At 47.0% G+C, this 25422-nt stretch overlaps 1 protein-coding gene across 6 annotated transcripts in view; it reads left to right on the top strand.

The window, feature by feature from the left end:
* Positions 1-25189, top strand: part of LOC105022090 (cytoplasmic protein NCK2) — a 47778-nt gene extending 22589 nt beyond the window's left edge. For 2 of the 6 annotated variants that reach the window (XM_034289699.1, XM_020042468.3), the window contains exons 2-7: positions 8671-8913; positions 17694-18451; positions 18769-21856; positions 22116-22191; positions 23579-23608; positions 24468-25189. In XM_034289699.1, coding sequence (XP_034145590.1) covers positions 8688-8913; positions 17694-18451; positions 18769-18963 — 1179 coding nt within the window. In that variant the 5' untranslated portion in view covers positions 8671-8687 and the 3' untranslated portion in view covers positions 18964-21856; positions 22116-22191; positions 23579-23608; positions 24468-25189. Of the gene's footprint in view, positions 1-8670; positions 8914-17693; positions 18452-18768; positions 21857-22005; positions 22192-23578; positions 23609-24467 lie in introns of all 6 variants that reach the window. The other 4 variants (XM_010890223.5, XM_034289702.1, XM_034289703.1 and 1 more) reach the window with 4 other exon arrangements.
* Positions 25190-25422: the final 233 nt, after the last annotated feature.

Genomic DNA, 25422 nt, shown 5'->3' with positions numbered 1-25422 from the left:
ACAACTTTCATGGCAAAACAAACGTTGTTTTGCCATGAAATAAAATAATAGGTCCTTATGCCATGGAATGAAATAGCTTTGGCAGACTCGTTAGCAATTCCTCAATTCTTATGACTATTCCAGTAAGTCAGTAGATACCGGTAAAGCTTATTACTGGCTAATACGCTGTTCAAACGGCCAGTGGCAAACGGAAAACATAGTAAGAAACATTAGTCAGTTTAACTGTATCAATGTCATTCACGAATGGCCAATTAACTGTTAAAATGGTCAGTGTTAAAAGTGGATTTGTTCAGGATAGAGACAAGAGGCTATACTGACACCCGCAACAGCACAGCTCCGTGGGGTAGTGGTTAACGACACAGCCTTTCACGCAGGCGACCCGGGTTGGAATTTTGAGGTGGCAACATTTTCTTTTGCGGGCCGGCTGAACTAGGCTTGCCTGGTTTATGTTAGTGTTATATCTAATTGTCTTGTTTTTATGTACAAAATGTAATGCAAATACTTCCCTTAACACAATGTAAATCTAAAAATAAACCTTGCAATACATTCTGGGTATTACAGTTCTAATGGAATCCACCAAACAAGCCTTATTTAGAAACAGGTCTGTAGATACATGTTTGAAAATACAAACTGCAGCCCTTGTGTATCTTTCACAAAATACAAATACACATGAACTGTGAAGTTGATTACAGAGTGCTTTGTTTTGGGATGTGTCTTGCCATGATTCCATTTGCATTGAGTGTTTTGCATTGATATACATCAGGCCTGTAATTATATACAGACCTGTAATTGTTATTTTGAAGTGCATGAAATAGCATGACGTTATCAGCACCCATTCAGGGCGCTGCCAGCAAGACAGAAGTGTGGATTGCTTACATAAACTAGGCCTTGCACATTCAATCCCTGTACGTAGCACGCCCGCTCGGGTGCCTTCAGTTGTTTTTAAAATAAACTGCCAGTTGAGCTGCTGCAGGGTTCCTGTCTGGCTCTTCCTGACCCGTCCTCCGCGTGGAGCCAGTTGTTGTGGTCCACGTGGACTCTTCCACTTTAGGCGGTGGGTTTTACGGAGGTGTTCAGCTCCAATCGCCTCCAGTCCTGTCCGCTGTCCCAGGTGCCGCTGTCCCAGGTGCCGCTGTCCCAGGTTTCCGTAGCTTGCGGTCGGGAATCTAAATGAAGCACTCGTTCAATGAGTTTTCATCCGATTTTTTTTTTTGCCTGGGCCCTTGGCAACAGCTGCATTGTGCGATGGGTGGTTCAACAGCAGCCCTTTCTGAAGGGTTAAAATGACCTTGCCAGTGTCTGAATGTGGAGTAGGGGTGTACATAAAAGCCCCCAGAACTTCAGCTCTTGTGTCCTGTCAGACATGGCTACTGTAGGGGAGCTGATGGAACTCAGACACACACACACACACACAGGGCAGAGAATGCAGCTGGCGTTGTGCCATGCCTTATCAGGCTTGCGTCTTGTTGTCCATAAACTTTTCCCCTTGTGTGCTCTGCCTGCTCCTCTCACTTCTCCAACGGTCTCTAAAACTCTGCACAGGTTTCCTGTTTATGAGGTAATTTCCTTCACAGCACTCTGCCACTCTCATACTGAGTCATACTTTACCACTGTGACAAACCTCTCTTCAGGTCTCTGTCAAGGTCATCACGTGGATCATTGGTCATCCTGTCCTCCCAACTCTGAAGAAAGAAATCACTCATTTCTCCCCAACCCCAGTCTCTGTGTGCGCAGACGATGTTGACATTTTGATGTTGTGTCTCACGTGTCTTCTGGTGAGATTCCAGAGAAGCAGGTTAAGATCTTCCACACCCTTCTGAAAAAGCCACCAACACCTCGCTTCTTTTTTTTCTTTTTTTCTTTTTCTGATGCACATCTCTCGCTCTCCTGAGGAGAAACAACACCTTCGTTTTTGTGATTTGTTTACTCCACCACAACCATTCTGGCACAGTCATTAAATGTGTCGTTTGGGATGTCAAATAGACCCATGATCTACTTCCCCAGAGTCTGATTAACTTTTAGCGATCTTTTTTGTCTCTGTTCCATTTGAAGGGAGTTGCCAACTAGCAAAGCTAGTCACTCTTATTTTCCAAATCAATGGTTTCCCTGCATGATGGGCCTTTTCAGACAGATTTCAGGTGGGTTGTCATATGAGCATTAATGGAAATGTCATTGCGAGAACAGTAATTTCCCAGTAATTAGATGTAGAAATAAACATACCAAAGACCTCCTGGGTCAGTTCTTATTTGTAATACTGTTCCTAAATGGAAAAGATGCTAGGCTATAGGTTTTACTTGTTTTATATAACTATGCGGTTTAGATTCTGAAAGCCGAGACCCTACCCCACAGGAATGACGTTACTCATATTGACAAGGTCAATTATAATTTGTCAACCTGTCCCCCAGATTTTATACATCTAAATAATTGTGTCCTGTTGAAGGTTTCTTACCTTTTTCTTACCTGTGGGGCGGAGCCCAGGGTAAGGGTCAAAGGTCCTTCCATCTTACTGACCTCTGAGTTGACCTCATCAGGCTATGAACAAACGAGCAGTCTAGACTAAGAACGATCCATATAGACAAAGGGAATGTTAATTCTTACAGCTTGTGTAAATTCTACTTCAAATTCTACTTCGGCTATATATTTTTGTAATGGACTCTCGGTCCTTACCACTCGGTCTAACTCCAGTTGTGGGGTGGAGTCCAGGGTCACTGATAGTTCCATCTTAATAATCTCTGACCTGACCTCAGTAGATTTTGATTTGACAGAACAGAGTAGTGTCAGAGCCGCACAGTAGTCCATATTGACTAACTGAATTAGGATTTATATCACTGTCGTATTACATGTTTGGTATTAATGAGGCACTAGTTTCCTACCATTGGCAGCTGTGGGGCAGAGTCCAGGGTCTCGGGTGTTCCCACCTTAACAGCCTCGGATTTGACCTCAGCAGAATGTGAGCAGATGTAAATATATCAGATATGGTAAACATATTTATGTAAATATAGTCTGTTTTTTTTTACTTGTTGAAGTTGTCTAGTTGAGGTAGAGTACAGTGCCTGGGACAGGGGCAGAGGTGCTTCCTCCAAGTGTTGGAATGAAAATCTAATCCTTTGGATGGTGTTGAAAGTGATTAGAATTTCCTCTCCTTTTCCGGATTTCCACACATCCGGAATTTGCTTGACCAACCCCACGAGCCATGCAAAAAGTCTGTCTGTCCCATCGATACTGTTGTTTACCCTCTGGATACGATCTCGGTCATGAATGATGTGGTTCAGCTGCTTTATGACGCTCGTTGCTACGGTGTTGATGTCAGAGTCTTTGAGGAAGACATTGGGTAACTCCTCCTCCTCTGTAACCTGGACTCATGTCAGCTTTGTCAGGAAGCTGACCACTTTTGCCAGATACCATCAACCTCACGTTCAAAGGGCCTCCCTGTTCACCCCACGGGGTACTTTGGAGATGATCCGGGGGATGGTTTGGATCAGCACCACGATGGGCCCGGGGTCCATATCTCAAACTCCCTCCAGAACAATGTCCCTGGGGTTGAACGATGCGCTACCCAATCCAACTCCACAAGATGTTGGTTTGCCAGGGACTTCAACTCCTGGACAAGATCCTTCTGAGGAAGGTGTTGGTTTCATGGCCAGAGAAGACCGTCATAAGGATGTATTTTATTCCCTCCTTCAATGAAGGCCTACACCTCTTCATTAGCAGCTCAAGCCCCTCCAGAGTGATCTGAAAGAGTGAGAGAGAGAAGAAAATGACGAACAGTTATACAACCTCTTTTTTAAGTCCATCCTAGCTGAAAAGGCTGAATGTTTTCTTACCTTTCTATTGAACTGCATAGAGAGGCAACGCTTAACCTGCAGTTCATTGTGGAGCTCCGTTTCCATTTTCTCTAGGTTGCGGCGCCTCTGTGCATCCCAGGTCGGTGAATCAACATAATTCTGTTAGTTTTAACATTGATAGGAATTGAATAACATTAAATCAAGTCAGTAGCAGTAGTTCTTACCAGTTCTGCCAGGTACAGCTTACAGCTCCAGAAAAAATTAAGAGACCACTGCACCTTTCCAGTGGTTTCTTAATTTTAACCCTTCTGTTCCTCACTCAACCTTCCTTTTGCCTTTTTGGAAAGGAAAGAAAAAAGTGTTCTCTTAATTTTTTCCGGAGCTGGATTTGGATCTGTCCTTGCTGCTTATTCCTGACACCTTCATGTAAATGCAAAATGGAGTTAGTCTTTTATTTTTATTTAAGCATGTACTACTTTCAAAAGTAGTTTCAAAAATTCACTCACTCATTAAGGAACACTCTTCCTGCCAGGAGCAAGTCCTACAAATGTTCAAGGGTTAAATGGTCAGGCACTTCCCCCTGGTGTCGAAGGACCATGAATTCTTACATGGTTGTTTTCTGCAGAAGACAGATGCCCTGTATGTTTTAAACCAGTTTGAACAATTTTCAACCAGTATGCATCCAGACAGACACATTTGGATCTGTTTTAGTTAAAAACATGGTGGCATCTTACCTTTCCGTGGCAGACAGATTTTTCTCTGTTCATTTTGCTACAATACAGCAGAATAGACAAGATATGCATACAGTAGATAGTGGAGAAAAACATTACAAAACCTGTTTCAAACAAACAAACTGCATTTGATTTCCATACATAGGAATATGCCAATGCTTATCTTGCTGAATGCTTATGAATGATTTATGATTGTAAAGAGAACTGTAACATGCTTTTAGTCATCTGAAGGTATTGTGATGTATGTACATTCTATGTTGTTCAGTTGCTATGACTCATTCATAGAACCTCTGAAGAAACCAGATTCTAAATTGTCTAACAGGATGTTTCTATGGCCTTTTTACTGGGCCATAGAAACAACATGGATGTGTGTTAACCTGCTCAGTTCAACACTGGTGGGACCATATTTATCTATATGTAGGGCTGGCAGTAAGGCCACTTTTGATTGGCCAGTATCCACAGTCATTGGTTGGTCTGAGATTTACACTTTGTAAGCCCCTCGGCTATTCCAGTATGATGAACTTCAAAATAAATTTACAGGATAGAAAAAATATGAAAATGTGTTTGTACAACTCCAAAGAATGAGCCAAAGTTTTCTTCATAAAGACATGACATGGCTGTAAAGTTATCTCTTATCACTAACATGGGTCATCCAAACGACTAAGCCAGTGAAAGAAGATCTGAAATTGAACCAAAAATGGAGTTATGCTTACAACAGTATTAGTATGTGACAACGATTTTTGATAATATTGTTATTTGGTTTTATTGTCTTTTAAATTGTTGGGATTAACTGAAGGAAATAATGCTGCCTATCCCTACTGTACACAAATAACTGCCGTTTGTTATTTAGCAATCCTAAGTTAGCATGCATTCTGCTGACCTATGCAAAATACAACTCATATGTTACCCAATAATTACTAAAATCTGCCACAGCCAACTCTTGTGTCCATGAAGGTCAATTGTCCTCTCTAAAGTCATAATGAAAAATGCTAATCTTTTCAACCTTCTTTTTCTTCTCTGTGTTTTATTAACTCACTCTTTCCTTTGTTGCTCAGGTTGTAGAACATGGTGCTTGCAACATCAGGGTTGTGGGTTTGATTCCCGTGGGGGGCCAATACAAAAATGCACGTACTAGTCTGTCACTCTAGTTAAGAAAGTCTCCTGACTTTAAAAGTCAACGTGTTACTTTGGGGAATATATTCAGTCACTCCTAAAGGAGTCTGTCCCTTTCACATTGCATCTACCGTGCTTCTAATTTCCTTAATTCCTCCAACTTCCACCAATATTTATATTATGTCCACTTTTCCGGGCTAAACTCAGCCTGAGGGCTACTACAGACACATGAAAGGTTTCATTTGCATTTTGTTTCTTCATTCTGTGAGACATTAAAGTTGTTCTGTTGCATGCAAATGTAATATTTATAACGCCCATGAGCTTCAATATTCCAAATTGAATTTTTTCAAAGGATCCAATCCTACTGACCAGACGCATAGTTGAGTAAATAATGGTGTGGTAAGACAGATGTGTTCTCCGGGGTTTGCAATTTAAATATGTGTTTTGAAGCATTACACCTAAAGCAATGTCTGCTCGAAATGGTCATCTCTTCGATTTTGTTGGTGTTCAAAATCCTGCCCGTTGATGACCGAAGACTATAGAAGCCTCACGGTCATGAATGACAGGAAATGCTTCCTGGAATAATCAGGCAATATTGCTTTCTCTAGCTGTATGAGTTTGTTTACTGTAGTTTTAACCCTAATGTTGTGTTTGATAGGGTATACACACTGTGCTTTAGAAGTCTTATTTGTTTTATACCACCTGTCCATGTTTCTTTCTCATTTTCATAATAAAACTGCTTTGCGCTACAATGGACAGGGTGTTAGGTAAGTCTGCTGAATTCGTCCCTAGTAAATAGTCTTACTCTCAGTGTCAAAAGGACAGACGTCATAATAAAATGTATTATACTCTGGGTCAAATTTAACCATACAGTTTATTTCAAATCAAAACCTTTTTTCAAATCTTTTTTTTTTTTAACTATACTTTTCGTTTGCCCAGGATCATTACCCTGCCAGTCTTTGCATTGGTCTTTTGACAAACTCCTTGTCCGTCTTCCATGTTTGACCACTACGATTTCCTCACTTGCTCTTAGGATGAACAGTCCAATGTTTTGGGACTGTCTCAGTCCAGAGTGTCTCTTCAAACTCTTGGGGTTATAGGAGTCCCACACCCTAGCTCCCCAGAGCCAGGTTACATCAGTTAGTCCACAGAGCGCTGTCAGTGGACGTGAGCCTGCTGTTGTTGTTTCGTTTTTTTAATGAAACGATTCCGGGAAGCTAACCGTCCGAGTTCAAGCTTGACTATGGACTGTTAGGCCAGCTCAGTCAGGCTGAGAAGTGGCCTGTGTTTAATGTGACAGCTCTGAAATGTGGTCAGTATCATGCTCGCTTGGTTAGAACCCCCCCACCCCCCCGCAGCTCCTAACTGATCTGGCCGAGCTTCCCCCGCTGAGGGGTGACGGGTGTCAGGGCTGGAAGGCAGCCTGGCTCGTCCCTGTAGAGGGTGTCAGGAGGGTGGGGCAGCGCTGGGTGACCCTGGGAAGAGAAACGGCCTGTCACCACAGCAGGTCCACTTGACACCGCATTCTCGCTGGAGACGCTCCGTCCAGTGAGCGCTACCATCTTCCCTCCGCCGGTTCTCTCTTTTCTACTCCCTCCCTTGCTTCTCCCTAAATCGCACTCTTTCTCCCTTTTGTTTTTGTTTATTTTTATGTCCCCCCCCTTGTCTTTTCATGAGGTCCAGTGATATGGAATGGGGTCAGTAGAGGCTGTGAGCCTCCCTCCCAGGCCTCTCCGCCTAGAACCTTCCCGGCACCCCCCTCCCCTGGACATGGCTGGACAATGTGCCAAGGCCTCGTGTCTCCCCGGCCACCCGTCAGCTACTGGAAAACCAACAGGCTTTAATTTAGACAGTGGTGGTTAGCTTGGTGCTATTGAAAAGCGGCTTAGACCCCTGCATCGTCTGGGACGACCCAAAGAAAAGGGGAATTATAGTCACTGAAATGTCCAACTGAAATGTGTCTTTCCGAATGGTGCTGGGAACTCCTACAACCTGCACTCTGGGTCTGATTTATTTTATTTCTAGATTCCGTCTAACTACTAGGATGTCCCTCCCCGGCTTCCCAAACCCTCTTCCCGTATCTCACGGACTTCCTCACACCATATCAAAAAGTTTCTCTCTTTCCCAAATCCTCTTGTAACTCGTTGACTTCCTCTCACCATCTCCAAATGTCTCTCTTTTGTGTCTCCCACCCCTTCCTCTCTGTCTCCCTCTGCTTGAGTAGTAAACATGAGGTCCTTCTGATAAGTCCTGGATCCCCTGCATTCAGTCCTTATAAGGCCTGTGGATCATCAGGCGCTGGCTTCCATAACTCTCTCCCTCTCTCCCTCCCCGTCTCAGATTTTCCTCTCCATCTCCCCCATACCCTCTTTCTTTCTCTTCTCTCTCACTCTTTTGCCCCCCCCCCCCTCCTCCCATCTTCCCTCTAAAAAACATGACTTATGGAAAGAGGCACAGTATGAGTGGAAAGAAACAGAAGGGGGGTGGCTATCCTCCCTCCCTCCCTCTCTCTCTCTCTCTCTCTCTCTCCACTCCCTCGTTCCTCTCTTTCCATAAGTCGTGTTTCATAGAAGCATTTGACATGGCACAGTGCTCCGCTCAGTCTGGCGCTAAATAATTCAGTACATTAAGGATGAATAAGAGATGGAAATAAAGTAGAGGCTGGTGTGTGGTTAGAGCCAATGTGTTAAAGAGCTCCGTCTAGAAGGACTTTTTTTTTTTTTGATTGTGTCACTGAGGTAGTTCAGCATACTGTCTACAGTCGCGAGTGTCTCACACACAGACACACACACACTGACACATGGCAAGGCCTCAGCTAACAGTGATTACAGGACAGAGACTCAGCATTGCCATATGTCCAATACCAACAGCTGTGTGACAGGAAAGCAAGTGCCAGCACCAGGGCGCGCACACACCCACACAAACCATTTGATATGTTATATATGCATATGAGTATGTGAGAAAACTGGTTCTTCCTGTTTTACAGTGTCTGATGTTAGCTCTGCTCTGACTACCTTGACCTGATATCGTCCCTTCTTTAGGAGGGACTCCATGAAAGATGACAGAGGAGGTGATCGTTGTAGCCAAGTGGGACTACTCGGCTCAGCAGGACCAGGAACTTGACATCCGGAAGAACGAGCGCCTCTGGCTCCTCGATGACAGTAAGACTTGGTGGAGGGTGAGGAACGCCTCCAACCGGACGGGCTACGTCCCCTCCAACTATGTGGAGAGGAAAAACAGCCTGAAGAAGACTTCGCTGGTGAAGAACCTCAAGGACACGCTGGGTGAGTCGGTCTGGTACGCGTGTTTGTTTGTGTCTGTGAGTGAGTAATGTAGTATAAGAGAGTGCTCCCGACATGTTTTACTCAGTAGCGGGCGTGGTGCGTCAGGACAGGCAGGAAAAATTATTATAATGGAGTTTGTCCTGGGTCAGGCTAAGTTAGGTATTTAGACAGTCTGGATGGGGGAAAAAACGCTAGGATTAGCTCGTCCTCGGTAATTCCCATTGTGGAACGATAGAGTCGAACTCTCACCCTAATTAGGCTAATGTTGGCGGAGGCTAAGCTGTTCTCATGCATACCCGGAGATAATTTCCTCGTGGTAAAACTCAAGGTGATCCAAAGACGGGAAGAGTAAAGTTGGCGGTTAACACTCCGCTGTCCTACAGGGCCGTGAGATCCGTCATGTGAGAACACGTTAGCTGCATGCATCGGAAATGTGACACTTAAACGAAACTCTGCCTGGGAGGACTTGGGACAATCAGACGGGGAGATATTCCGCCTGTTCCTAGCCAAGTCCAACTCCCAGACCGACGTTAGGAATAAGTAATATGTCTGGTTCCAGTGGCAGGCCACGCTCAAAGCAATTCTTCCTCTTATCACGTCTCATTTATAAGTAGTCGTTAAAGATGGAATGTGCGATTTCTTTGGCTCTATTTGTAAGGGTTGTTCTGGTTTTGAGCTGAGAAGGGTCCCCAAAAATTGTGCACAGTCACGTATGTGCTAATTTGTAACCCGTGTCTTCAAAAACACTGATAGGTGTGATGAATATTTTACTTATACACTGATCAGCCGTAACAGTATGACCACTGACAGGTGAAGTGAATAATGCTGATCAACTCGTTATCATGGCACCTGTCAGTGGGTTGGATACATTAAGCAGCAAGGGAACATTCTGTCCTCAAAGTTGAAGTGTTAGAAGCAGGAGAAAGGGGCAAGCGCGAGGATCTGAGCGACTTTGAAATGGATAAATTGCAATGGCTAGACGACTGGATCAGAGCATCTCCAAAACTGCAGCCCTTGTGGGTTGTTCCCGGTCTGCAGTGGTCAGTACCTATCAAAAGTGGTCCAAGGAAGGAAAAGCGGTGAACCGGTGACAAGGTCATGGGTGGCCAAGACTCATTGATGCACGTGGGGAGCGAAGGCTGGCCCGTGTGGTCCAATCCAACAGATGAGCTAATGTGGCTCAAATTGCTGAAAATGTTTATTCTGGTACTGATAGAAAGGTGTCAGAACACACAGGGCATCGCAGTTTGTTGTGTATGGGGCTGCATAGCCGCAGACCAGTCAGGGTGCCCATGCTGACCCCTGTCCACTGCTGAAAGTGCTTACAATGGGCATGTGAGCATCAGAACTGGACCACGGAGCAGTGGAGGAAGGTGGCCTGGCCTGATGAATCATGTTTTCTTTTACATCACCTGGATGGCTGTGTGCGTGTGCGTCGCTTACCTGGAGAACACATGGCACCAGGATGCACTATGGGAAGGAGGCACGCAGGCAGAGGTAGTGTGATGCTTTGGGCAATGTTCTGCTGGGAAACCTTGTGTCCTTCCATTCATGTGGATGTTACTTTGACACATACCACCTACCTAAGCATTGTTGCAGACCATGTGCACCCTTTCATGACACCGGTATTCCCTGAGGCATTGGGCTCTTTCAGCTGGATAATACGCCCTGCCACAAAGCAAAAATGGTTCTGGGATGATTTGAGGTACACAACAACTAGTTCAAGGTGTTGACTTGTTCTCCAAATTCCCCAGATCTCAATCCAATCGAGCATCTGTGGGATGTGATGGACAATCAGGTCTGATCCATGGAGGTCTCACCTCGCAACTTACAGGACTTAAAGGATCTGCTGCTAACGTCTTGGGGCCAGATACCACAGCACACCTTCAGAGGTCTAATGGAGTCCATGCCTCGATGGGTCAGGGCTGTTTTGCAGCAAAAGTGGGACCTACACAATATTAGGCAGGTGGTCATAATGTTATGGCTGATCGTTATAAACACTGATAAGCATGTTAGATATTTTACTTAAAGATTATAAACACTGATAGGTATGACATATTTTGATATATATATATATTTTCACTTAGATTATGTAAATTGAATCAACATATTACACATTCAGCCCAAAATGGAAGGTTTAAAATGTTATTAATCGCAAAATCCCTGCATCTTTAAGCACCTTGAAATTCATTTCCTGTGAAAAATGTGTTATATAATAATGTTCATTTTAGAGCGATGGAAATGACAGGAAAGAGAATAGACACAGATTTACTACCAACCTGCTCCTGTGTTGTTGGAGTATCTTTCTCTCTCTCTCTCTCGTGTCTTTCTCTGAATTAATGAGCCTTCAAGACATCGGGAAACATTTTTCACATCTCTAATCTCCCTCATCATTGAATAATCTTTGTAATATTTAGTGAGGATTACTAGAGGAGATGGGAGTTTTAGTCCCTAGTCAGGCAGAGCCTAGCGTACAGCCGGTGGAGGTGTATAGAAGCAGGAGGAGGCGCGCTGGGCAGGAGGTGGGTAACACTGTAGCCAACCGTTTACCTTACGGGATTGCCCCCCCTCCCCACCCCGCCCCCCTTGCAATTAAACCTCCTGAAAGGATTTGAAAGGATGCCGAAGCACTCTTTTGGTAATTGACTCGTGTTCATGCCTTTTCAGTCGCCCATTTCTTCACCCTGTCTTGGTTCCGTCTCCGTGTCCGCTAGCAATGACACGCCACGTGGATTCCTCGGGACGGAGACCGGGGACTAGAAGTTGTACGTCAGTATCACGGCGCTCGGCTATGGAGAATTACAACAGGCTTAGAGGAGCCTATGGGTTTGGGCTTTTATGTCTCATCACGGTGATAACCTACTTAACGCCTCCTCCGCCAGCCTCCCGGAGTGGAACTTGGAACGGCGTCACCTGAGCGCTGAGCTACACTGCGTAGCGCTCAGTCTCAGAGGTTGACAGAATGTAGAACAAACACGCCTCTCTCATAGTGTGGAATGAACGATCACGTCGGCCATGTTGGAATTTCTATCTTGCAGTGTTTGCTTGCCGAACATGGCCTCACCGTCACTGGGCTATGCAGTGAATGCGTTGTCCAGTGCTGACATTGAAACATACTGGATCAAACTGGAAGTAGCCAGGGACTGTAAAGGCTGGAGTAAATAGAACCCCTGGTGACACACAGCTGGCCCAGGAAACTCAGTCCCCTGCAACAACACCCTTTGTTCTGTGTACCCAGATTGGTGAGACCACTGAAGTTATCTTTTCAGGCCTGTAGTTAGACAAAGAGCTTTCTCACCCCGCGAGCGCACTAAGGCCCAGACGCACTAAGAGACGCGCACCATAAGACACGCACAGAGCCCCCGGTCCGTGTGGTGGCGGTGTCTCCGTGGTTGTCCTGGAGATGGGGGCTGAAGAAGCGCTGCGGGGTGGTAGGTGAGTGTTTCTACTGTCGTCAGCGTTCGTCACGCTCTGATACCGTCGGCACTGTTTCCTAACGCAGACAGACAAACAGGCGCACGCGCTTTGAAAGCACACTTATCCCTGCCGACTCTCCGCAAGCGGTATTTATTGATTGAATCAGCCACGAGGTCAGTGGAGGTTGTCAGATCATAAACCACTCGCCAGTCACCGTCCGTAACCTTGGCTTCCTCCAAGGACATCCCCTCTATTGGCTATCACTGGGCTGTTAGCACTGTTGAACAGGTGACATTGATGTCTTCTCTGAGGTAAATGCTTTGTTTTCTCTGGAATCACCTGACTGATAAAATATTTGCTTAAGTTAGTCACTGGTTCATTTGAATCCTACCTACTTACCAACCATGTTCACTTGCCAATAAATGGCTGTCCCTCGTGTGTGTCTCTCTGTGTCTGTTTGTCTGTGTGCGCGCGCCTGTGTGCGTGTTCATTCTATCCTTAATTATCAAATTACTTTGTGTCCATAATGAATTAGCCCTGCCGCCGTGTGTGTTGTAGAGCTGCCTTTACTGATGGCCTTCCAGTGTGTTTTTAGATTCCTGTGCTGTATAACGCAGTGCCTGTGAAAACGCTGGCTTGATCCACCCTCAACGGCGACCAGCCCGGTGCCGACCCAGAACGGAGAGGACTCGATGCGCTCCATTCAGCCTAATGGAACGGGTCACAATGAGTGCCTCAGAAATGCCTCCTCTTCCCCGATGAAAGTGTTCCACTTTCTGTCAGGGTTTTGATCCAAGTTATGCCTCGTTTCCACTGGTGCCAAACACTGGTGTTTTACCCCAAAGTCCAGACGACGTTCTGTTTCCACTGACACGGGCCGGTGCCAGTCAGCCTGTCGGCTGTGGCAGAGTAACCCGGCTCTCGCTTGGTGCCAAGCCCGGTACTTTAAGACTTAGGGCGCGTTTTGCAGGTTGACGCGGCATGTTGTCCTGTTTTTCGAATGGCGATGTGTATCGTTTGCTTTAGGCTTCTCGTAATGGTTTGCATTCGATCTAACAAACTGATCCCTGAAAATAAAGAAAATAAAACAACAGTACAGGGAAGCAAAGACTCAGAACCTATAACAACACAAAATTTGCCCAGAATCCTCCCAAATCCTTCTATTAAATGTAGACCGTTTTGACCAAATACTTATTAAACTAAATAATGAATACACCGGTAAGCCATATATAGTTGTGTAACGAGTGTAGACGGAGAAGGAGTCAGTCACAGGAGTCTGAGGAAGAAATTCGTTTTTTTTCTGAGGAAGAAGTTCAAATGCTGTATTGTAAACAAACTGAGCGCGGCGTTATTGTTTACTTTAGTACCAGAAAAAGATTCCCTTTTATTTTTCGTTAACCTGAGAAACCAATTGCGTTGATAGTTTACTCCCCCCACCCCACCTGAGCCCCTCCTTGAGACCTTGAGACCAAACTCGGCGGTGTGGACCTGGTGCGGGGGTGAAGCACCCGTGGTAATGTGGCATTAGTGTACTAGATGGGGACTAGGGTGGCATTCTGGATGGGGACTCTTGTAGGGACCTTTCAAAACCACTAAACCCATAATCTGCCTTAATGTTTGTTTGTGGCTATTGTGTAATCATGGCCTTTAAACAACTAGGAGTTGGACAATGCCAAATAAGTGTTCTTTGTTCAACATGAGGGTATTTGGAAATGCGTGTAGAACTGTGTTGAATTAAATCCGTGCTGTGTAATGTCGGGCCTGACGAAGTGATTTCTGGCTAATGACTGCTGCTTATCCTTTCGGACCGTAGACACGTGGTTGACCGAGGGCCATTCTGTTGATTAACGACCTTTCATTGTATTAGCAGTCTGCAGGCCCCGCTCTGGTCGGGCATGTCAATTCATTCGATTTCTTTTTATCTCCGTGTAATGACCATAGTGGTCAGGCTACTGAAATGGCAGTGAGCCTGTAGGAAAATCTCTGTCAATACGGTTCTCAAATGTGCCGGGCAAGTTGACATTGTTGAGACGGATTGTTTATGTGGAATATATGATGGTGTTGTCTGTTGTACACATGTTCAGAGGCCCAATTTAGTACAGCACATTGTTTTGCTGCAGGAGAATGTCTTCTAGTGTTGCCGTTCAGCACTAATGTAACTATTTTAAAGTCTCTATCAGTAAGTACTAAAAGCCTGTTTCAGTTTGGATCAAGCTCCATTGTGCTTGTCTGGTACTTGTGAAATGAACCAGAGGCTGATACTGCCGAAGTTCTCTCCTGTCGGTCTGAAGAGCTTTGTCAAGGACACTGAGGCTGTGATGGGCGGTCTGAGGAGAGTAGAACAGACAGACAGACAAATTGCTGCTCAAACCAGAAGACAAGGACTACTCCAGCTTGTTTTGACAAGTGACAGAGAGTGACAGAGCTTCAGAGGGCTGGTGATCTAAATGGTGAGAGCATTGTCAGGGAGATAAGCACTCTACTCCATTATGGTCCCTTTTTTCTTCACCTTCCTCCATCCCTCTCTTCCTCTGCATCTTCCTCTGCATCTTCCTCTGCATCTTCCTCTATCCATTGTGTCTTGGTATCGGCTGGCTGGACCTCCTCCCTTTGTTGGCATGTAATTTCAGGTCGAGGTATAGGGAAAGAAATCAATAGGGTCTATGTGAACAGAATAAAGGGGATGATGTCTGAGGATGATTCGGTCTCCCGGCACACCTTTATAAATAAAGCGTCACAATCGGGAAAGATGACCCGAGGCATGGCGAGACAGAGAGAGCTGAGGGAGACCGGGGGCATCTCTGCATTCTGGGACCACTTTCACACATTGGTCTTTTGGATCACACCTCTGGCATGGTGGGCGCGGGCCACTTAATCTATTTTAAGAGACCGTTTGTGCTTTTATTTAAAAAAAAAAAGTATTTGTGAAGATAATATTCTGACTAAGCTAACGTGTCCTCTGCCAGCGTTTGCGGCAGCCATTTTATACGACCCAGTTTCCTCCATCCGTCACCATGGTGCTGCATTGGAACGTTGCGGCCCGGTCGTCCATGTTGCCAAGCTCCGGGGCAGGATGGGAATACCCCCGGCCTGTTCTCCTCAGTCAGTGTAAATGGAGAGCCCGTCGTGGAGCCTGGGTGAGTCAGCGATTCCACGCTGGGGGCTCGGCTCCTGGCCCGGTGGAGCTCAGCACTCTCCTGAGGAAACAACCTGTTTGCCCAAATGTGGAAACGGCAGACGGGCACTTTATTTTAATCTGCATATCACACCTCAGTGGAACGGGTTGTTGACTTGCGTCAGAGAACGCATTGTGGTATTAACATACCCCTAGTCCTGCTGTTATCACACCTTTAGTCACCACAGAGAGACAGGACAGCAGTCCCATGTAGTGACCGCTCTTTACACTGGGATCGCCTTAGACCAGAGGAAAGGGTGCCCCCTACTGGCCCCCCAACAGTACTCCCAGCAGCATCTGGTTTCCCATCCAAAGGGGCCGACCTTGCTTAGCTTCAGAGGACGCCCACAGTGGGACCTAGGGGTTCTGTGCTGCTTGAAACTAGTGAAACGGTCCATCGAGGTCGGATGAGAACGTTCAATTTGAAAGGTGTGACAGGAGTAAAGGCCGTCCAGTCTGTTGAGCTAGGACACGCGTGGGCTTAGCCCATCACTCTGCAGGCATGTAAAATCCCAGCATGCTCCAGTGTGTCAAGCTTAGCGGTAGTGGTCTCCTATCTTTCTCTGAAAGCTATAATAGTGACGTAACCACTCTCCTTTCTGAGGGGTGTGATGGATATTTGACACTGGCTTGTTTTGACAGGGCTAAGTACTGGCATTTCAACACCCCCTGGTTTCCTTTCACCTCCATCCTGTCCTCGCCTCTCCAGGTCACCGCTTCCCAAACCCATCCCTGTTTTTCTCCAGGCTGTAACGGGAGCAGACCTCTCTTCCCTGTGACTCGGTCCGCTACAGGCCTTTCCGTGTCTTGTTCGTGTAGACAAGGGCTTGTAGCTCAAGAGGGTTTCTTCTGTTCTCGGTAATCGAGGAGTTGGGCCTTTTGGGTTTGTACTCTCTGGGCTTGTTCGTAGTGGGCCAAGCTGTCCGCCTCCAGATATTCTGTGTGCTCTCGTGTGTACAGTCAAGGCCAGTTGACGAGACATTCCTTCAGTGAGGGGATAGAGAGCTGTGATTTAATCATGTCTTTTGGTCTCCTCTCGGAGTGTGGTTCTGTGGTACTACCCGGATGTCGAGCAGCACACACGCTAACCCCGCCCTCCCCAGTGCCCGCTGCGCTGGAACAGAAGGGCAGTGGAGTGTCAGGATCAGAGGAGGTCAGAGAGCCCCCTCGCTCTTAACGCTTCAGAAGAGAAAGGGGTGGAGGGAGGCACGGAGGAGGTTAGAGGAGGCGAAGGGGGAGGGGTGGAGGGAGAGAGAGGCGAAGACAGACGGGGGAAAAAGATGGAGTCAAAGGGTGACCTTTCAGAGTGCCCCCCAACCTTGCAGCGAGGCAGGGGATGAGAGTTAGATGACATGCGGATGAGTTCTCTCACCCCGGCAGTAGACTTGAAACGTCACTCATCCTGTTCCTTCTGCGTGTGTCAGTGCTTCTGTACATTGTGTTTAATGGAAGTGTCTGCGTTTACACAGCGACTGAGGGGGACTCAGAACCCCGTTCAGGGAGCAGTCATTGTGTTTAATGGAAGTGTCTGCGTTTACACAGCGACTGAGGGGGGCTCAGAACCACGTTCAGGGAGCAGTTTACATTGGGGTACGGTGTTGGATGGAGTTTGTTTCCAGCGAGGGATCCAACTGGCCACAGGGTGTGTCCTAACTGCTCCCTACACAGTGGACTACTTTATACTAGGGCCCAGATCGAAAGTGCCATTTCGGATGCACGATGGCCTGGTCACAAGCTGCCTCTGAGGAATTAACATCACTAATCAATACCCAGAACCCCCGGCCTCTCCTTGCCATTTCATACCCACACTAATTACTCACTACCCCCCCGCACCTCCTGGAGTGTTGACCGGCTGCAGCCTTGAAGGGGAGCGCTGCCCTCTCGACCACGGACTGTCCTCCAGCCGAGCCGGTAGATACATGAAGCACCAGGAGATTATTAGCACCGCTAGGCGATAATTAGCTGTGCTCACCGGTTCCCTTCACTCGCAGCTGTTTCTGGAGTAGCGTTGCTGCCTACTCAATGTCAGTGGCCACTTAGAGCCTTCAGAGGCCACACGCTAGTCTGTAACTCCAGCCTCTGGACATTCAGCCTAATATGTTCAGGAGGGACTTTGTGGAATGTTGTGGCAGTGTATTCGGGATCCGTTCTAAGTGGCCATTGTCGATTCTCCTACTTTCTCTCTCAGGCCTGGGGAAGACCAAGAGGAAGACGAGTGCCCGCGATGCCTCGCCCACGCCCAGCACCGATGCGGAGTTCCCCTCCAATGGCAGCAGCGGCAGCGGCGGTGGGGGTGGAGCCGAGCGTATTTACGACCTCAGCGTCCCGGCGCTGGTGAAGTTTGCCTACACGGCGGAGCGGGACGACGAGTTGACGCTGGTGAAGGGGTCAAGGGTCACTGTGATGGAGAAGTGCAGCGACGGCTGGTGGCGGGGGAGTTCGGGGGGACAGGTGGGCTGGTTCCCGTCTAACTACGTCCTGGAGGCGGGGGAGGAAGAGGCTGCCTCGGGGGACCCCCGCGAAGGAGGCGACCCGGGGCAAAGGGCCGTGACCAACGGGACCTCCAGGGTCCTCCACACCGTCCAGACCCTGTACCCCTTCAGCTCTGTCACCGACGAGGAGCTGAACTTTGAAAAAGGCGAGGTGATGGAGGTCCTGGAGAAACCGGAGAACGACCCGGAGTGGTGGCGCTGTCAGAACACCCGCGGGCTGGTGGGCCTGGTGCCAAAAAACTACGTGGTCGTCCTTAGCGATGGTCCAGCCCCGGGGGTGGGGAAGGTCCTGGGTCCCCACTCGCCCCTGGTCAGTTACACGGGGCCTGCCCGCACGGGGAGGTTTGCCGGGAAGGACTGGTACTATGGAGGAGTGACCAGGATTCAGGCGGAGTGCGCGCTGAATGAGAGAGGGGTGGAGGGAGACTTCCTGATCCGAGACAGTGAGTCATCTGTAAGTGGTTCAGGTTTGCTCCGTTTCTTCTGGAATGTTCTACTCAAAGATCTTGATGCACTGTGTTCCTTTGTTCTACAATAATCTGTTAAAAATTTCACGTGCTGTTTTTATTTCTTCTGTAATAATTTACTCATTTTTATCGACTGATTTCTAAAGCTTTTTTTATTTTTTATTGCAATCTCTGTATTCATTGGGCATCTTCTGTTTTTTATTCTAGACCTTTGTCTCCCCCTAGTGGCTGTCAAATGATGCTCTGTGATAATAGTCAAATACATCCCCTCTCTCCCTGCCTCTCTCTGTCCCTCTCCCTTCAGCCCAGTGATTTTTCGGTGTCCCTGAAAGCTGCGGGAAAGAACAAGCACTTCAAGGTTCAGCTGGTTGAGGGTGTCTACTGCATCGGCCAGAGACGTTTCAGCACCATTGACGAACTGGTAGAACATTACAAGAAAGCCCCCATCTTCACCAGCGAACATGGAGACAAACTCTATCTGGTCAAACCGCTACTGTGACCGCGCAAACACACACACACACAAACACACACACGCGCGCGCCCACACGCACACACTGCGACCCAAGCGCTCGCCCTGGCCTAACGGCAAATCTCCTTTCCGGAATTGAAATCTTGAACTGTGCTCTTATGCCCCATCAGTTACAGTCATAAACAGACAACAGCGAATACATAATGGAATAAAAGGGCCACCGGGACTCATTTTCCTTTCTGAAGACGGACATTTAATCCTGTCCAGGAGTGTCCTGAGAACACTACGTGACCGTAGGCGACCACTTTTTGCCTGACAACTACACCTCCCAGAAAGCCCCCGCCGTGCCTCTGGGATTTTAAAGCAAACACAGAAATGTATTTCCTGTCCAGATTTCCTTTACAACAGTTACGTGCCGTAGGGAAGATAACACCGTCACGTGTTGCCGGTGACATCGCCGACCGGCAAGATCGAAACTGCTCTCCCCGTTGTCCTGGTTGAACGACACGAACCTTACAGAGCGCGTCGTAGCGTTTCCATGAAGCCTGTGGTTTTTGCCATAAAACAAAGACACCCGAAACGGTACTGTGTTCACCAGATGGGAACACTGTTCCCTCGGCAGGTGTTTCGTGGAATGGCCACTGTCCGTATGTTGTTTATTGAATGTCCGGATGTGCCCGGGCCAACCGTGTGCGCCACTCCAACATACCGTTCGTGTGTACGCCCGGTGCTCCTCGATTCCATGGCTCTTCTTCACGTCGGTGGAATCTCTGATGACTGATGAGGGAGTCTCGAGGGAAGCTTCGTTTATTGATTGCCCGCCAACGAAAGTCTGTTCAGCATTAGATTTTCCCCGCTTTTTAAAAAGAAAATGGAAAAAAATACCCCAGTGTCTTAATGTTACTGAGCACTGTTATTTAAATATTGTTGTCATCTGTATGTCTATTTAAAAAGAAAAAAAAAAGCTGCGTGGTAATGTTGAGATACTCCAATGCAGTGTGGTGACTGAGGACTGAAAGTTCAATTAAAAGTTTTTCCAAATTAAGATGATGTACAGACTTCCAGGTTGCAAGTATTTCTGCAGTTTCGCCATTTATTTCCTTTTGATATCACCTTTAGAGATTTCACCTGAGAAAATAAAGAATTGTGTTCACTCTTCTTTAATTACAGTGGTATTTGCATTTTTCACCAATAGGTGGCACTGTTGCTTCGCTAACATTTCATAATGTCAGGACTCAAAGGCCCATCACAACATAGAAGCTTAGCTAAACACTGAAGTGCCAGACCTTGTAACACTGACGTCTTGTCAGAACAGTGGAAATGCCTCTCCTGATTCGTCATGCAGCATGATATCTTTGAGGGAAAAGGAAGCAAGCCCACCGCTATCTCACCAAAGAAAGTGTTTCACAGCCAACCAGAGCTATTTGGGCATTTGATTAATCAAATCCTTGGAGACAAAGTTGCCTTTTTTCTGGAGTTCAATCAATGTGTTGGGTATATGGCCAGCCAGATGTGTTGGGTATATGGCCAGCCAGATGCGTTGGCTATGTGACCAGCCAGATGCGTTGGGTATATGGCCAGCCAGGTGCGTTGGCTATGTGGCCAGCCAGGTGCGTTGGCTATGTGGCCAGCCAGGTGCGTTGGCTATGTGGCCAGCCAGGTGCTTTGGCTATGTGGCCAGCCAGGTGCGTTGGCTATGTGGCCAGCCAGGTGCGTTGGCTATGTGGCCAGCCAGGTGCGTTGGCTATGTGGCCAGCCAGGTGCGTTGGCTATGTGGCCAGCCAGGTGCGTTGGCTATGTGGCCAGCCAGGTGCGTTGGCTATGTGGCCAGCCAGGTGCGTTGGCTATGTGGCCAGCCAGGTGCGTTGGCTATGTGGCCAGCCAGGTGCGTTGGCTATGTGGCCAGCCAGGTGCGTTGGCTATGTGGCCAGCCAGGTGCGTTGGCTATGTGGCCAGCCAGGTGCGTTGGCTATGTGGCCAGCCAGGTGCGTTGGCTATGTGGCCAGCCAGGTGCGTTGGCTATGTGGCCAGCCAGGTGCGTTGAGATGTACAGTAACTCCTATATATTGTTTTTAAATTTAAAAAAACTATCCTGAGCAACATGAGAAGTTAAGGTGAACTGTCTTACTCAAGGACAGAACCATGTGTTTTTCACCTTTCGAGCTAGTGTATTTGCAAGTTACTGGTCAGATCACTAGGCTGTTGACTGCCCACAGATGGCCTGTCCAAGTCTCCATGTGTACATGTGGACTGTGTTTGAGGCGTCCGTTGTGGAAGGCTTTGGTTCAGACAGTGGGGTATTACAGTGAGGAACATGGAGCGAAACACAGCCTTCGCTTCTTGTCTTGGGACGGGCCCGGATATATTTGTATTCGGTACAGGGCTACTGTAGGTGAGAGCTATTTGGGTTGCAAAGGCAATGCTATGACGTGCTCCCCCAGATCCAGAGGAGAGAGCCTTGACCCAGTGTATACACTACATAAGATTACTGATGATGGTGTATTATTAAATCAAATGGAGAAATACATGATATTTACGCTTCGTGGTTGCAATGCTATGGGAACATTAGCCCTGATATGTCCTATAGGGGCATTTAGTGTGCATCTGACCTAGCTGCTGAGGGGTGATATTCCCTGCTCTCCTCACCTCCACAAAGGAAACCTTTCAGTCCATCCACATTATCTGCTTGGCGTGTGAGAACTGGAGACTGGGTAGGAATGAGAGGGTGGTTGATTCTGAGGTACGATATGGTATGTGGGACTGAGGTGTCAGGGACCAACACATCCTGAACAGCTGTGTAGGTCGTATATTTCCTCCCCTCAAGGCACGGGGAATTACAGGACACCCACACACACCTGAAGGATCAAGTCCAGGACTCCGCACCAGGTACCAGTGTTTGAAGACTGACTATTTTGCTTTTTGGGTGATTATTTCTATATTACTAGAAACATTGCACCTGCTGTTTGGGAAAATGTACTTTCACATTTTCATCGTAGCTTCTTGTTATTACTCAAACCTTTTTTGTGTTTGTGTTGCTCTCTGATATGCCTAACTCTTTTTTTCCCCCCAAAGCTGAACCCAGCTAATTTAAAGCAGAACAGAAACATTCCTGAAAAAGGAAAAATCTTTGGGGAAAAAAGGCTGAACCGTTTTCTGACGCTTCCCTGTGCTTCTTAACACAGTGTGGAACCATGCCTCGCTGTCTCTGTGTCTCCCTGCTGCTGTGGGCTGTTCTGCTGGGGCAGCTCTCCCTAACAGGTCAGTCAGCTGGTTAATGCTCCTCGCTGCGAAACAGGCCAGAGAGATTTTGAGTCTGTCATTTTAATCAGTGATAATGGAAGGCACCCAGAGGTCTTATTGGATTTATTTTTCCTTTGTATTCTGATGAAACCCTAAAGTCTAATGGGATGGTAGCCTCTTACTTTCTGCCTGTGATGATGTGAAAGATCTGTTTGTCTCTCTGTACTCAGATCTCAGCGGTGTTAGGGAGAACATGAAGATAGGAATACACTTTAATGTACTGAGACTAACTTTTGAAAGGTTCAGAAGTTTGAACAGTCTTCAGGCAAACAGTTGGTATATATCTGAACATGTTGAGGAGTAGGTGTAAAGTAAAAGACCTGATGTTCTCAGCGCTGCGAGAATAGATGATGCCTTCAAATCAGGAGAGGGAGGTGTTCTCACTTCTCAGGGGTGGCCGAGTAAAATTCGGGGTCATCCAAGATATGACTGATTAAATGGACATGTTTGGTGAAAAGCATCTGGTTCTAGATCTTGGGGCATTGATGAAAGAATTATCTAATTTTAATACTTGAGTAAACTCAAAGGACATATTATCCAATTAAGTAAAAGTGAGTCAGACAGTAAAATACTACTAGTTTTTGGGAACACTAGTATAAGTAAGAAAGTGGAGGGATAAATTCTTATATTAGGCAAACAATGGTACGCTTCTTGTTTTCACTAATGCCTAGAGCCAGTCTTGGGAAGCATGGCATATGCCTTTTAGTGGCTTTAGTCCCGTGGAATGATTTTGACCATTAATTCCATTTTTTTTATGTGGTCGTTAAGTTAACAGGAAAAAGCAATAATAAAATTAAGTGTGGAAAAGCGTAACCTGACTCAAATGGAAGCAATCAAACCAGCAAGATCTAAGTGGTCCTTGGATTTTGCAGCTCTCAAACACAGGAAATAGATGTCTGGAAAGCAGATAACTTTAGGTCGGCCAAGCTTACACATTGCTAGGTAACATTGTGTCTGAACCCAGGTCTATCTCTCCCCTGGCCTTTATGTTTTACTGCGGTGACCTTCCTCTACTCTGAGAAGGTTTAGTAAAGGCTGCTAACTGTCAGGGGAGTGTAGGACCACAGCATTTAGCTGGCAGACAATCGCTCCATAGCCCCTTCACTGCCTGTGTTACCACCTCTGCTTACTCTATCGTCTGTAACTCCTCAGTCTCCTACTACACCTCCCCATCTCCTACTACAGCCCCCATGCTTACTCCTACAAACCCCCCCCCCCCCTGTCTCCTACAACCCACATGCTTCCTACTTGTTTTGGGTGAGTCAACTCCAACATGGCTGTGTGAGTCAACGTGGCATCCACACTGCCCTGAATCCAACCTGTTTGTTTTCTCTCTCTAACCCAGGGGCTGAGGAACCTGGAGAACCAGGGAAAGGTATGTGGGCTTAACTGAAAGAGTCTTCTCCTCACCTTGACTTGAGTAACCACGACGGGGGTTAGAGCCAGTCAACTTGCTGTGTCAATTCAATATTTTTATTCACAACTGTGGCCTGAATAACTTATCACACACCCACAATCACACTCATTCTCTCTCACACACACACACACACACAGCGTGTAAACTTACTGGGAAAAAAAAGACCCGTTACAGAACTTCTGTCCACAGAGGGTCCCCTATCATTTTCCCATAGGCCCCTGACAGTCTCATGCTAACAGGGTCACGTTTGAGTTGGGGATTGTGGTGCTTTGTTGTCCTAGCCCTTGTTTCCCAGCACAGCCCTGGTCCTCTCTCCCACCACCCCACAGTGAGAGGCCAGTCACTGGGCCCGGGGGGGCTGCGCACAGACCCTCATACCAGACTAGTCTTAATCAACCATAAGCCTGAGATGCTCAACGGGGGCTTTGGCTTCAATTCGAAGACAAGCCGTTTTTTACAAGGTATTTTATTTACTTGGGTTATAGAAAGCAGCTTGAGCAGAGGTTGCACCAACGGGGTGACGCAGGGGGTAAACCCTGACATATTGATGAGACTGTTATGATTGGTTGAGCGGAGAGGGAAACGTTAGGGGACTGGAGATTGCAGGTTCGATTTACCCGTTGGCGAGGCAGGCTTCCCTTCAGCAGCGTCTCTGTACGTAGGTTATGTGTCGGTCAAAATACACATGTAACTGAAGAAAAAAAACACCCCGCATTGCAGTAACGTATGTAGTAAACTGCTTTTCAGGTTTTGTGTCTCAGCAGCAGTTAGTCCGTCTAGTCTGATGCCCACTTCGGGTGCTCTCTTTGGTTCCCAGCAGCAGGCGTCGGGCGGGAGAAGCGAAGCATGCCCAACTGGGCCCTGACCTCCTCCGACTTCTTCGGCTGGGTTGAGGCTCTGCGCGAGCAGGCCGGCTACGAAAAGATCGAAGACCTGGCCAGGACCTTCTGGGCTCACTTCCCCTCCGCCAGCCGTCTGGGCTACGAACTCTCCGACCCTGGCGAGGAGTGACCGAACGAAAACAGGACCACAGCGAGAACATATGAGAGCGAATCCCAGTTGAAGTTCTGTGTAGACTTTGATTTGTAAACGAGTGAAGGTATTTGGGCCTAGATCTCAAGCCATACTTTCAAACCACTCTCCCATGGAGGTGTTGATCTCGGATGTGCGTGACCATTCAATGTTATCATTAGCATTACAATCTGAAAGGGTCAACCCAGACACTTCATGATTACTGGGCCTTAAGAAGAATCTCACTACAGACCTAATTGCATCCATGTTAAATGTACAGGACGTCTGTAGTCAGTCCCAAGAGGAACTTTGAGGAGAACACTCACTTAACGGGAGGAACATGCATCCATTGAGTGAGTGTGTTCCTCCCATTTCTGTCAAGGGTGTGAGCAAGGTCAAAGGTTGCTCACACACTTGACAGTAACTTTTGTTTGGCCCTTGCACAATTTATCTGTATGCGTTCTGTGTGAAACTGACTTGCTCCTTTCCAATTAAAAGTTTAACTCTGCCAGAGGCACTGAAGCTGTTATTGCTGTGAATTCATTTGTCTCTTTCTTGAACTTAACGCATGCAAAGCTCTTGTTAGATTCTGTCCATTTCTGATCCATGAACCAAATTAATGCAACCGGAAGTCAGGGGAGAATCTTTATTCAGCAATGTTAACCTAAGCACAGTCATTTATACCAGGACACACAGGTGGTGGTCAGTGATCATAGCCAACCATTACACAGACGATTATAAGAAATAGTTTATCCTACAAA

This window comes from Esox lucius, chromosome 22, assembly GCF_011004845.1.
Source record: "Esox lucius isolate fEsoLuc1 chromosome 22, fEsoLuc1.pri, whole genome shotgun sequence".
In the NCBI taxonomy this organism is placed as follows: domain Eukaryota; kingdom Metazoa; phylum Chordata; class Actinopteri; order Esociformes; family Esocidae; genus Esox; species Esox lucius.
Note: the sequence above shows the minus strand (reverse complement) of the source record. Positions and strands in the feature narration are given on the sequence as shown.